A 13,792-nucleotide genomic window follows, 5' to 3' on the forward strand; every position below is an offset into this window, starting at 1 on the left:
TTTGGAAATCTGAAATTAATTATTGACTTTTCCATATTGTTTGCAGCCACTTTGTTTGCTCATTTATTGTAAAATGTGTATATGGTAATTGTTTTATGGGAGCTCATAAAACTCAGACTGCAAATGAGATAATGTATGACCAATTTATCACATCTGCCCTTCAGACATAGAGCTAAACTTGGCAAAAATAAAAAGTAGTCAATGCATACTTTGTCAAGGTCTTTTCTTAAGGCATCAGATCAAAAGAATTTGATGAAGTACTTATGGCGAAATACTTAAATAGCTACAATTGAAAACCATTTTATATTTTTCTAGAAAATATACCTCTTACCATGTTAAAAAACTGATTTGGAGTGTTTTTCAGAATCCATCTTGGTGAATATGTTTAGGCAAAACGTGATTTAACAATGTGTAGAATATAGAACTTGACAAACTCCGTTTTCATGTAGTATTTGTAATACCACAGTTTTCATTTTTCAAAAAAATTATATATATAAAACATCTGAAGTTATACTTGCATTAAATTTAAAAACTAACATAAAGGAGGAACTTTTCATAGCATCATTCTCTAAATACCTTAACTAGTGTAACAGCTATGTCAGCTAGGAGGACCTCCAATTCAGTAAACCCCAAACCTTGAGGCAGGACTGCCCAACACTGAACAGTGGAATGAAGGAATGCAGATTCCACACCTTTTGCAGCTTATTCCAGATATGGAAGTTAACGACACATCTCATCAAGATTTTCTTTTCTCCACTAAACTGAAACCTTCCTGCTGTTCACTCTTGGCCTGTTTGGTTTCCTCATTTATGTTAGTAAATAGGTAGACAGCAAATTTTGTTGAGTCCATTTTTCAGAAGACATGGCAAGATATAATGGAATTTGATTAAATTTCTAACGATCTTATACGTAATCCAATACCTACAGGTATAGTTTGAAAAGAGGTTGTATTATACAGAAAGTATTTACTTGGCATATTAGAAAGAATCAAGAGAAAATTATCCTAATCAATATTGCAAAGCAAGATGACAAGTAGAAGTCTGCTAACAGAGGAAGATCCAAATGCAAAATTTCATAATAAAGAAAAGTAGTATAATGTAAAAAAAAAAAAAGTTAAAAAAATAAAATTAGTTTTTGAAGGGTAGCAACCATGAAATTCAAATTCAACTAAGAGTTCACTCCCTTGACTCTACACTTTGCAGAGAGATCTGTTCCCACGAGGATCAGAATTAGAATTGAATCTAGTGTCAAATTAGTCTATAATGTCTCATCTACTAAGCATAGGTTTATCAGAAATATGCCAGTTTGTTAGGCACGGGGACAGGGTACTTTTTTTCCTCCTGGCTACTAAAAAATGAGAATTTGGTGGTTAAAAGAATATTAAAAGGTAATCAGTTAAAACAGGGTAAAAATTCAAGTTCTACTGCCAGGGAGCTCTGTGATCTGGTAAAAACTACTTAACCACTCAGTCTCAGTTCTCTAATCTCTAAATGGTTATAATAGGACCAACCTCTTAGAATAGAGATTTTATAAGGTTATACATATAAGGAATATAAAACATTATTTGACATAGACACTTTGTTCAATGAAATTACTTCTTGCTGGCTACTGTGCTCTCGATGTGGTTTTATTATTGTATTTTCATTCTTTTTGAAGGTAGAAAAGAAGAAATGCTACATGGACCTGCTATTTATTTACGGTTAACTAGATTAATATCTATATCTTTTATATGCATTATTAAAGAAATTATGTACTTTAATCAACAGGCAATTTCTCTATACCAATAATAGGGATGAATGAAAAAAAATTGGCTATGGGGAGAAAATTAAAAGATGGTTGGAATTACAGATTCCATAATTTTTTAAAACTTGAATGAAAAATAAGAACACAGCATCTTTCTTTTTTCTCAAATACAATTTCATTAAGAATACCTATCCTTGCTACGTTGAGGCAATGATGCTGTGACCTTGGATTAACTCTCTTTAGAAAACAGTTATGGTGTTTTAGAACATGGATTTGAAGGCAGACGAGTTTGTGTTACAACCCCCAAATCTTTATCTTACTAGGTGTGTGAACTTGGACAAGTCCTTTAATGGCTCCAAACATCAGGCTTGTATTTTATAAAATGGAAATAGGCTAGCTTGTCTTGAGAATAAAATATTATGACATTATGTTGCAAGGTCACACATTTTTCACACTGCTCTCAGATACATGAAGGAAACATAGCTTCCTTGTAGCCTATTGGTCTCAGCTTTCTCTGAACATATTTTACCCCTTTGGGTAAAAAATAAAAAGCAATATTAGCATAATATAATAAACCTAATATCACCAAATAATTTAAACCCTTTTTTTAAGATAACTACATTTCTTTTGGAAGAATCACCCTTTCATATTTTCCCCCTTTCTCCTTTCTTTCCAAAACAAGATGTAAGAATGGGAAGGTGGGAACTGATGCTGCCTTATGGCACTGAGTGGTTGAAGGGTCCATGCCTTGCATGTATAGCATGTAGAAGAAAGTTTTCCACTTACAGTAGTGTTTGTCTACAACATATCAAAACTGTTACGTTTCATGCCAACTAGCTCTAACCTCCTGAAATTGATAAGAAACTATGAAGTCTGAGTAATTCTGGGATCTTAGAACTTCTTGAGCCAGACTAAAATACCTTCACCATCATCAACATCCAGGCTTGTTTTACACAACTAGAAGTCTAGTCATGGACTCAATCCTTCCCATCTGTAGGTTAAAATAGTAGTAAATAGAACCACCATGGACTCCCTCTCCTTCTAGAAAGGAGTTTGCAAACTCCCAATATTTCCCCTCAGTAAATTGTGCAGTAAATTTCTCCACTAATGTATGTTTCAGTTTTTTACCACGTTGGTCTCTTCCAAGGTGAAGATATCACCTTATTTAGTATCATCTCTGAATCTTCTTATAGCGTTTATTGAGAAATTCTGCACGTGGGGAACTTTGGAGCTGTTTTCCCTCAATAGCATCAGGAACTGGTGGTCTTTCCTAACAATTTGGCCCCATCAAGGCACTGAGGCTTGCTGCAGACTCTATTTCCTTTCCTGGAATGGTACCAGTTCTGCTTTCCAGCTGTTACACAGCGTCCCTTTATTTGAAGCCCTGGTGATAAGCCAGCAAAGGTCCCTGTCAGATCCTAAGTTAAGTTGTACATCCCTCCCCAGCAGCCAGTGGAACATCTTAGCCATTCCATGCCACAAAGGAGCTGACATGGTCAAAGGAGCACCTTCTATTAACCTATCCTGTAAAAGCCTTTAAAGGAAGCAGGTCAAAAGCTCATCTTCCCTCAGGATTTTACGTAACATTTCTAATATAAAGAGAAAATAAGCTGTGACACATATTTTCTACTTCGACTACCCTTCTCCCCTCATTCTTCCCACAATCACCTTGATGTGATTAGTTTTTTTTTTTTTTTAATATAGTTCATTTCCTGTCAGAGATTGCTTGTAAGTCTTCTAGGCTATCTAATAATTTACCCACCTTTATGACTATTCCTAAAGGATAAGTGAAATATGTGTAGCTAAATTAGTTTGATAACAATAATATAAATGGGGATATATATAGAAAATTAAGCTTATTCTATGTGTGAAATATATGGTATACAGTAATTACTTCCAATGTGATTATTATGCTGCCTAGAAATATAGCTTATAACATGACCAAATGTCAAGTAATGGCTTCTTGATCTCAGATTATAGTCAAGAACGTAGTTAACTACATCTGACTATGAAAGGTATCTAGATTATTTGTCAAATTTTATGGAATTCTGTGAAGTGATAGGTAGGAATGGGAAGCAATAGAGCGGAGCTCAAAAGAGTAAATAATTCAGGAGAAAAATGGCTATAAGAAGCTTGAGGATAAGGATTCATTATTTTTATTAATAAATCTGGGAAGTCAGATCTACTATAATATAAAGGAAAATTTCTGCAGAAAGCTTTTCTTTATGAAACTTACTCCTTCAAATTTCAAACCTCAGTGCATTATGTGGTTTGTAACAAGGGCCAAATGGTAAAAAACAACTGATTCTAGACCTTAAAGGAGCGACTCTCTAATTGCTAGTGCTTTAGTACAAAAACTACTACAAATTAATATCTTATCTGTGTTAGAACCACAAATGAGTCAACATGTAGTGCCATTATGTATCTGTCATACTCTTTTAAACAGAGTTTAGCTAGTCTGCAGATTTGTACTGACTGTAAATCATAGCTATTCCTGCCAAGCCAAACCATATACTAGCATAATTATTCTAGGAATTGGGTATTTGTCCTTTGCCTCACAGACATAAGTATTATTATTTTAATTAAGTAATCTAATCATTATATTAATCAATTTCCAGATAGCTGTTCTTTCCCAAAGCTCAAATATTTTACATTTATGAAATTCAAAGAGCTATCCAATTATAATTGTGATTATTTTCTTATAAGTTACACATTTCACCATCAGTACTTTTAGAATGTTCCCCCTGAAGATTCCTGAACACTACCGGATTCTCACTCATCACGATAAATTAATTATTGTATCTAGTCTCCTGGATCCAGCCTTTTTATAAAAACTTTCTCTAGATTTGGCTAGTGCTGTTATGTTTTTCTGTAAATCTCGATGTGTACCTCTATCTTTACCATTAGCACATTGTGTTATCTGTCTACTGTTTACTCCATGAGACTGAGATTTCCTTCCTTGTTTTTCCTTTTATATAGTAGATATGTATTCCTTCAATTACAAGTTCTACCTGTCTTATTAAAAAGTGACTTGCCTTTTTCCAGTCTTTCTAAGACTATCCATAAGCCAAATTACTTTTTCTCTCACCCAAAAAACCTGAGTGAAATTTAAACTGAAAGAGTGAGACAATGATAAAAATAATAGACAGACCACTAGGTCTGGGTCAAAGTAATGTGCCATTGAATTAGGTTGAATTATTCAGTAATGTGGCAGAGGATACTCTCCGAACTGTCCAAGTGAAGATATGGATCACTGACTGGAAAATATCTATAATGCATTTTCTTGAAGCACAGTTTGTTCTCATACATTGCCACTTGTCTGCCAATTTTTTAGCCCCTTTACCTTCCAACTTTAGTTTCCAGAGCTAATTTAATCCCATTAGCTCACTTTGCCTTCAGACCTCAGCATGTGAAAATCTTTTGGGAAATCCTCTAAAGTGGAGATCATCTAGCTGAGAAAATTAAAACAGTCTGAGCAGAGATGCTGATTTTAAGCTACTAATCAATAAATTTGACTTCATATTTTGATTTATCAAATTCCAAGAGACAATTTTCTGTATTATCCCAGAAAGTCATTGTTGATAGACAGTAAAGCATATAGGGTGTGGAATCAGACAGATTTGAGCTTGAACCCTGAATTCATACTACTATTCTTTCCAGGAACATTCTTTTACATCTCTGAGCCTCAATTTCTTATCTGTAACGTGGAAATGACAATCTCCAAAGGATTGCTGTGCCATGCGAATTTGTGACTCTCTGAAGTGTTTAGCACAATGTCTGTCACATGGACATGATAGACAGAATGATAATTCTTTCCACTTCCCTCACAACTTTCCACTCTGATCACCCCATTTCTTAGATATAAATCCTACCACTAACCCTGTAGATTGCCAGTGTTTCCTGGTTTCCAGGAGGTCACAGCCATACAGGCAATTATTAGAAAAGAGGTAACCAGTGCTCTTAAGAGTCTGTAAAGCAACTTTGATTTATTTAAGTAACACAGAATATTTTTTATTCAAAGGGCCACTTAAGAAATAGCATATTTGGCCATCTTCCATGTAGGTGGCCTGAGCAGGACGCCCATGATAACTGTTATGTTCTTATATGTTACATACTTCATCATCAGTATTTAGAATGCAATTGTTAAAGGACCTCAACATTATCGGTTGCGTCACTCTATATTCCTCAACTATTGTTTCTAGTATGTGACTTCACACTATCTATAGGAAGAATGCTTTAAAAAGATTACAAATCATGTTTAGAGGAATTATCCTAAAGACAAATGTAGCCTGAAATTTCTGAGGAATTATAAATTACTGTATATTAAAATTACCAATTATTATTCTAGATAAATGCTCATTCTTTTATTCTCAACAATACTGCCCCCAGTAGGGACTACAACCCCCAAGCAACTCAATATTCTTGGCTTTTCTTAACTCCAATGTAAAAGTAGAGTTTGAGTTAAGCAATGTCTAAGGTTCTATAGGATCATTTCCATAACCCATCTCTGGTGACACGTATCTCTGAAGGTCAGGCAGGGGTTAGGAGTCTCCTGAGGATGCAAGTCAGGGAAAGGGCTAAAGAAACACTTTTTCTGAGACATCTCCCTGAGAAGAACTCTGCTTGTATGAGCTCAAGGCTCTTCTATCTCTTGGTGTTCTACACTCAGAACTCAGGTATGGGCTCCCCATCTAGCAGTTCCCTCTCTGTAGGATAAAAGCTAGGAGTCAGTAAACAACTGAAGATTCTTTAAAAAAATGAGACTGCCTGATAGTGGGATGAAAACAGAGGAAAGCTGGAGTCTGACTATCCAGGACAAGGCTCTCATTCCTGGATTTTTGAAGGAAAAGGAATGAAGTGAACTAGTTGCCAGGACAACCTGCTGTTGGGGAGCAGGCGGTGGGGAAAGAAATGGGTGACCTGCGGTTATTCCTGCTCCTGCCCCTGTCCCTGGCAGCCTTCCATGGAGCCAAAGGCTGTTTGGAATGTGACCCCAAGTTCATAGAGGATATTGGCTCCTTGCTGGCAAATCTGATACCTTCAGAAGTCCCTGGCCAAACTCAGCTACTTGAACGACAGGTTCAGGAGATGATTCGTTTAACCTTCAAGGTCTCCCACAGCGATAAGAGGCTTCGATTGCTGGGTGAGGGAAGCTTGAGTTTCTGAGAGTCTGGGGGCTTACAGGGAGAAGGGAGGCAAGGAAGAGAACACCTGGGTCCATGTAACTTCCTGGAGAGAGATAATTATTCCCCTGCATGTACCTTCCCCTCACTCTCTAGCTGTTCAAACGGTCATTAAGTTGAGAACATGGCTGAAGAATGAATTTTATAAACTGGGCAATGAAACATGGAAAGGTGAGGTGCTGTTTCAATGGTAAAAGTTTGTATTGCTCAAGCGAGCCTGAGAAAATTTGGTTGGGAAAACAAAGAAAAAAGCAGAACAAAACAAGTTTGAAGGGAAGAGCTACTTCTACTTTTGACACCCCTTCCACTCCCTCTTAGGTGTCTTTATCTTCCAAGGCAAGCTTCTTGAGGTCCGCCAAAGCCTGGAAGCCAAACTGAAAGAATTATTAAAGAACTTTTCCGAAGCTGGTAATTAAAACTTTCTGTGTAACAGCACTGAAGTTATATAAAAGGAATAGAAAATGAAGGATGAGAGGAGAAAGGCAGGTTCATAATAGAGTTATTTAGAAAGGGTGGGGAGGTAACTGAAACTTAAAGGGTAAACAAAGGCTACTTAGGTATAAATATGGCTAAATCTAGCTGGTTTAAAACTCATTAAAACTTTCTGATTCTCTTCCAGCTTGTTCTGAAGATTGCAGTGAGTAAAGTACATGTGACACCTTGAGGTTTCAGCCCATGTTTTCCCATCTCCTTTGCTCTATATAGCCCTATCTCTTCCACCTGTTACACTGGAAATCCAATTCCTAGAGCTGTGGTTACAAGGGGTAATGTCAATAACACCTGTTAACAAAATTTAGCTCATGAAATCTGACACTCCACATATTTTGGAGGTAATACAAGGCCTTCTAACATATAGTTTACAACCCATTGCCCCAGTACAAGCCAAGGCTTCCTTTTTTTTCTGGAGACCTGACTTACAGATTTTGACCCACCAAGATACTTGATTTCTAGGGGGAGAAGGAATTCACAGCAATGCGCTTAAGAGTCCTGGGAGTGCTTAAGATCAAATACTCCACACCTAAAGTCTGATTAAGGAACCCTCACGCCATGCCTTTTTTCCTGATTACCTTTCTTCTCCTCTGTATCAGTTGTGGTTGAAGGTCCCATCCTTGATTGCTGGACCTGTCTTCGCATGACTAGCAGATGCTTCAAAGGAGAATATTGTGGAGGTAACAAAGATTGTGGTACGGAAGTTCGAAGGGCCAGGGATCAAGGAACAGGGTTGCTCACTGATTTATTCAACATATATTTGTTGAGCATCTTCAATGCAGGTCATAATGTTACAAAATAGAACTAGAGTGTTGGGTGAAACTGTGACCAGTATAAATACTTTGGCACTGAATCAATAGAAGGCTGAGAAATGAAAAGGCTGGGCTTGGAATGAAGAAATTAGGCTGGGAGTAGCAAGGACAAAAGGTTTGTAGAACCTAAGAATCTAAAAGTAATAAAGGTCAGAATAACCAAGGGACAGTGATGAAGTAGGAAACAGGTCAAACTGTTTGAGGTTAAAAGAGTTTTCTATTCAGAATAAAGGTCCCGAGGTAGTTCTCTTCTCCAAAACTCACTTTCATGTTTTCCTGTTTCTCCTTCCAGACGAGGATCCAAGGAAGGCTGAGAGTCAAGAGATTGCTCTATTTCTCATATTGCTGGCAACAGCTGTAATACTGGGAAGTGCTGTGTTACTGTGAGTTTCCTCTCTCCACATAACACTGGGTCAAGTGTTCCTTTTGCTAAGAGACTACCCAAATTGCCTCTTCCCCCAATGGAAATGAGGCAAAAGAAGTCATTTTAGATTCTGGGATTGATATTGACAGAAATAAAACACAAAGTTTGATAGGATAACAGTTGGAACAAATGGAAATGGAGAAGTATTCAGCAAAGAGAAAAATAGTGTATGACTGGCTTAAAGAATGGGGCTACTGATATTGAAGTTGGGATTATTTTCTTTTCCTACGCTAGATTCTATTTTTGCATCTTTCATCGAAGGAAAATGAAGGCAATACGAAGGTCACTAAATGAATATTTGGAGAACAAACTTGAAGAATTAATGGAGAGGATAGATGAGGAGGAGAAAGACTTTAGACCCAGAAAATAAACACATCGACATGAACAAGAGGTCTTTCATGATTCTCTTAAGTGCTGACCCTAAGTACAAAACTGGGAGTTAAACCCTTTCTTGGTCACAAAGTCGTAGTATTTTAAAACTGAAATAGAACTGAGAGTTTCTCTAGTGAAGATCTTTATAGATATCCTGAGACAATGGAAGTACTGAGAGAGCAAATGATTTAGCCAGAGTTGTGCAGAAAGTAATGCTGGTGTGAATGCACATGAAAGATAAAATAGTGAATAATAAAGAATGTACCATTAATAACTCTCATTAATGGCTGTAACTAGGATAACTTTCACATTTCTAAGGCTGCTTTTTACTTGTTTTGTTACTGTTTTCATATTTATCATTAGGTTCAATGTGGACAATTTTATTTGATAATATACAGCATTTCATCTTCATTGTATTACACACACACACACACACACACACACACACACTTGCACGTAGGAAAAAAAAGGAACAAAGTATTAGTTCTGAGTAGCTGAGGTTTGCCACAACTATTTCCCCCTGGATCTATGTTGTTTTTTTATTATTCTGGTTGTTTCCACTGAATACTTTTTTAGTATGTGTAGCACCCTAAATAGTGCTTTACATGTATTATCTATCTAAATTCTCACAATAGTCCTACGGGTAACATTGCTATTATTTCTACTTTAGGGATGAGTAAACAGAAGTATCTCCATCTAGGCTATGACAAACTCCTCTCCTCTAGTGGAGGAGACCTTTGATCACCCAAACCATTTGAATAGTATTGACAGCTGTCGGCATATAGTTATGATACATAAATGGAGAGATCATAACCATGGCTTTGTCTTTATACACTCTTGATCATATAGTATGTGGCAAAGCCTAAAATAAAGCTGATGCCTGGTTAACTGTAAAATTCATGACCTTTCACCCTATTTTGTTTCCTTTTATTCTGGAACTTATTTTAGAAAATAAATAAACACCATCATTTAACAGCAGGAAATAGTTACAGGAGTCCTGCTTCAGGGGTGGGTATAGGTATTTGTAAATCTTTCACACATAGTACATATCTGAGCGGTAGCATATGGTTGCTCTTATATTAATGAGATAATGGATGAGAATGCACTTGATGAGGACCTGAAGTCCGATATCTCTCAAGTGCTAAATTTGAAATTCATGTAAAATTCCCAGATAAGACTGTTGTCAGGCATCTACTATTGCCCAATGATTTAATGTTTATCTCATGAAATATCCTGTTTGATATATATTAACTTCATTCACAGTCTTAATTATTATCTTTATATTTTCATTATAATTATTTGTAAGTAGAATAACATACTTTCTAGATTTTGTTTAAGATATTTTTGTGTTGTGGATTCTTATTTATATACTTTTATGTTTTTTATTTTACTACTTTGTTTTACATAAAGTTTATTGTATATACTTAAGGTATTAATGTATTTGCTTGTTGTTCCTTTTCCCCTATGCTGCTACTCCATGCTCATCACTCCTTCCTAGGAAACCTCGGATAACAATTTAAGATAGGTCTTTCAGGTTTTGTGTTCAAGCCTAAATAGTTACAAGTAAATAGACATACATACACATGAACACCATTATGGATAAATTTTTTTTGCAATTAAAAACATTATAAACACTTTTTCACATGTTGATTTTCATACTTAAGTACTGTGTGGAAATTATTTTAAGTGATGTAATTCTAATTCACTCTTTTGGCAGTTATATACAACACCATAGTGTGGGGGCACTAATACTTTTATTTATAAGGAATAATGTTACAGAATTGGGATATCAAAATGATATATGTACCTACAAATATGATGAACCAACTTTTCATGTTTGCCACATCCCGGTCACCAACAGGTAATAAAGCTCTTTTACATTTTACAGTCTAATATGATAATGAATTTACTTATATCCTCTAGTGTGTCAGCATCTTTATATATGATTCAGTAACATTTGAATTAGCCCTGAAGTGAGTTACCTAGTCATATACTCTGCTAATTTTAATCTGAGAATTTTTTCTGTCAATTTAAAAGATGTTCTTCCATAACACAGACATTAACTCTAGCATCTCTTTTTGCAAATGTATTTTTCCTCAAATCTATCATTTGTCAGTTGACTATTTAAGGTGTTGTTTTAGCTATCTATATATCTAACCACTCTAGGTCTGTTTTACCCATATCACATAAAATAAAAGCCCATTTATTTTTGCATATTCACTCTATAACCAGCTGCTTAATAAATTTGTTTCTTAATTTTAAAGTCTCTTGAATTTTCTAGATAGTCATATTTCTATCCCAAACAAATGTTTTCTGTTTTCTTTTCTATTAGTACCAATCATTTTGCTTTTTAATTCTAGTTCATTTGTAAGAATTTTAAGTCAGTCCTGAATAAGTTATTATTTTAAAAAGAATGACAACTCAATTATTGCATAACTGTAAGTCTATAAACAGTAGCTACAGAGAAAGTTAAAACATTAAGTGACTCTTAAGCAAACCGTAAATTATTATTTTGGGATTATTTCATAAAAACCTGAAATTGTATTTGAACACCCATTTACTTTGTTGAGGTTAAAAAATTCTAGTCCTATGGGGAAGAATTCCAACATGCAAGTGTCTTTATAAAATATCACTGCCTTGAGAAGGTTGAATCTTAAAATCCTTCATGAACTGGTTATATTTCATAATAAGTTAGGTCGATCCTTATCAGTAATATGATTTGTCTTCTTGGTCTCAGAATATATAAAACATTGTCCAGAAACCAGAAAAAGAAATATCTTAGAAAATAAAGAAGAAGCACCTAGGAAACTGTCACAAGGAAGAAATAATTTCTCTCCCTCAAGCTTGCTCAGCTCTGTTAATAATCTCATTATCTCTCTCTGTGACATATGATTTTATGTAAGAGAAAAAGAAAAAGAAGCAAAACTACACAAATAAAACAAACATTAATATTATGATTCAATATTGACTATAAAATCAAACAAATTTTGTGTCAAAAAATTCGGGGGAAATAAGTACATGCTTTAAGAAAAGGGAACTAAAAGCGGATGAAGGATAAGGGAGTTTAGACAAAAGCAATAGATGCCAAGGTCCTTGTCACGCATACACATACATGCATACATAAGATACTTTTATTCTTTGTTATGAAATATTGGAGTGTGACTCTTAAGGGATGAAAATACCATACATGACATTCACAATTTCAAAGAGAAAAAGGGGATAAATCCTATTGATTCAATAAAAGTAAGTAAGAAGAAAATAAAGAACAGGGCAAAAGAAAATACAATAAGCATAATAAATATGTAAATGAAGTAAAGACATCAATCAGAAGATCAACTATTAGATATTTTTAAATCTAATCACAGGCTACTTGTAAGATAGCAACCTAAAACAACATGAGAAGCTAAATGTGAAATTAAAGAAAACCTAACCAAAATAAAGCAGGTATTTTATTATCGACATTAGTCAGAAGAGAATTTAAGCCAAAGAACATTAACAAGAATAATGTGATACTAGAATATGAAATTATATAAGCCTAACAATATAGTCTTCTGATTTTAAAAACAGAAAAAAGATTTTCATAATCATGATGGGAAAGTGTAGTCCTCTCCTTTAGAATCTGATAAATCTAACAAACAAACTGTTAATAAGGCTGTAATTTGTAGAACACAATGAACAACTTTAAATGGCATGATGCATTAAATGCCATACTCAACTAGTAAATAGATTTTTCTTTTTTCTAGTACAGAAGGAACATACACAAAAATTAACAATATATATGGCTTGAAAGACATCAGTTGGTTTTCTCCTAACTACATCCCTCTCCTCTTGGACACATGGTTAAACTGCATTTCCCTGTCATCCCTACTGTTAGATGGTCTATGAAGCTGAATTCTGGCAAATGGAATGTTGGTGCAAGTGTATTAAATGTTTTCAGGAGCATCTAAACTTAAGGGACAATCCTCCAGCCTCTTTCTCCCCTGATTAGTGGTTGGATGCCAATATACAGGAATATCTTAGAATCCTGAAGATGAAGATGCCTCTTAGTTGGAGCATTTGTTTTAGATTTCACATGAGTGAAAGATATTTATTTGATTAAGCTTCTAATATTTTTAGAACTAGAATTAACTTATCTAATACATAGGCCAAAAAGGAAATTGTAATAAATTCCAAAGAATATTATAAAGAACAGTCATTCAGACTATGAGCAACAAAATTAAAACCACAGAGAATATTCCCTTATTTCATATATTGGAAACTGAAAAATCCTATCTCTAAATGAATTAAAAATGAATCTATAAGCAAATTATAAAATACTAATAAACAACAATAAAAATATTACCTATCAAATCTTGTCAATGTGCTTACCAAGCATTTAACAATATCGCATTCTAATTACAGGTATCAAAAAGATTTTAAAATGTATATTTACATATGTATATATATTGAACAGGGTATTCAAATTAAGCAGATAGAAGGGCTGGGCACAGAGGCTTACGCCTGTAATCCCAGCACTTCGGGAGGCCAAGGTGGGTGGATCACTTGAGGTCAGGAGGTTGAGACCAGCCTGACCAACACGGAGAAACCCCATCTATACTAAAAGTACAAAATTAGTTGGGTGTGGTGGTGCACACCTATCGTCCCAGCTACTCAGGAGGCTGAGGCAGGATAATTTCTTGAACCCAGGAGGAGGAGGCTACAGTGAGCCAAGATCATGCCATTCTACACCAGCCTGGGCAACAAGAGTGAAACTCTATCTTGGAAAAAAA

At 35.1% G+C, this 13,792-nt stretch overlaps 1 protein-coding gene across 2 annotated transcripts; it reads left to right on the plus strand.

The window, feature by feature from the left end:
- The first annotated feature begins 6,410 nt into the window (after positions 1–6,410).
- Positions 6,411–9,284, plus strand: IZUMO3 (IZUMO family member 3). 2 transcript variants are annotated; one of them, XM_017546039.2, is made up of 7 exons: positions 6,411–6,886; positions 7,023–7,097; positions 7,245–7,334; positions 7,546–7,563; positions 8,015–8,095; positions 8,520–8,610; positions 8,886–9,284. In XM_017546039.2, exons 1-7 carry the CDS (start codon positions 6,655–6,657, stop codon positions 9,019–9,021), a joined length of 723 nt encoding a protein of 240 aa, XP_017401528.1. In that variant the 5' UTR covers positions 6,411–6,654; the 3' UTR covers positions 9,022–9,284. The 2 variants fall into 2 exon arrangements, with proteins under 2 accessions (XP_017401528.1, XP_037600714.1); XM_037744786.1 differs by lacking the exon at positions 7,546–7,563 and having other exon boundaries at positions 6,633–6,886; positions 8,886–9,034.
- The last annotated feature ends 4,508 nt before the right edge of the window (positions 9,285–13,792 follow it).

This window comes from Cebus imitator, unplaced genomic scaffold (assembly GCF_001604975.1).
Source record: "Cebus imitator isolate Cc_AM_T3 unplaced genomic scaffold, Cebus_imitator-1.0 Scaffold186, whole genome shotgun sequence".
Lineage (NCBI taxonomy): Eukaryota > Metazoa > Chordata > Mammalia > Primates > Cebidae > Cebus > Cebus imitator.

Bases quoted from the DNA above. Each gene is read 5' to 3' on its own strand.
- IZUMO3 (XM_017546039.2), top strand. From the start codon at position 6,655: ATGGGTGACCTGCGGTTATTCCTGCTCCTGCCCCTGTCCCTGGCAGCC. The intron at 7,098-7,244 runs GTGAGGTGCTGT...ACTCCCTCTTAG, and splicing joins GGGCAATGAAACATGGAAAG to GTGTCTTTATCTTCCAAGGC. The intron at 8,611-8,885 runs GTGAGTTTCCTC...TTCCTACGCTAG, and splicing joins CTGGGAAGTGCTGTGTTACT to ATTCTATTTTTGCATCTTTC.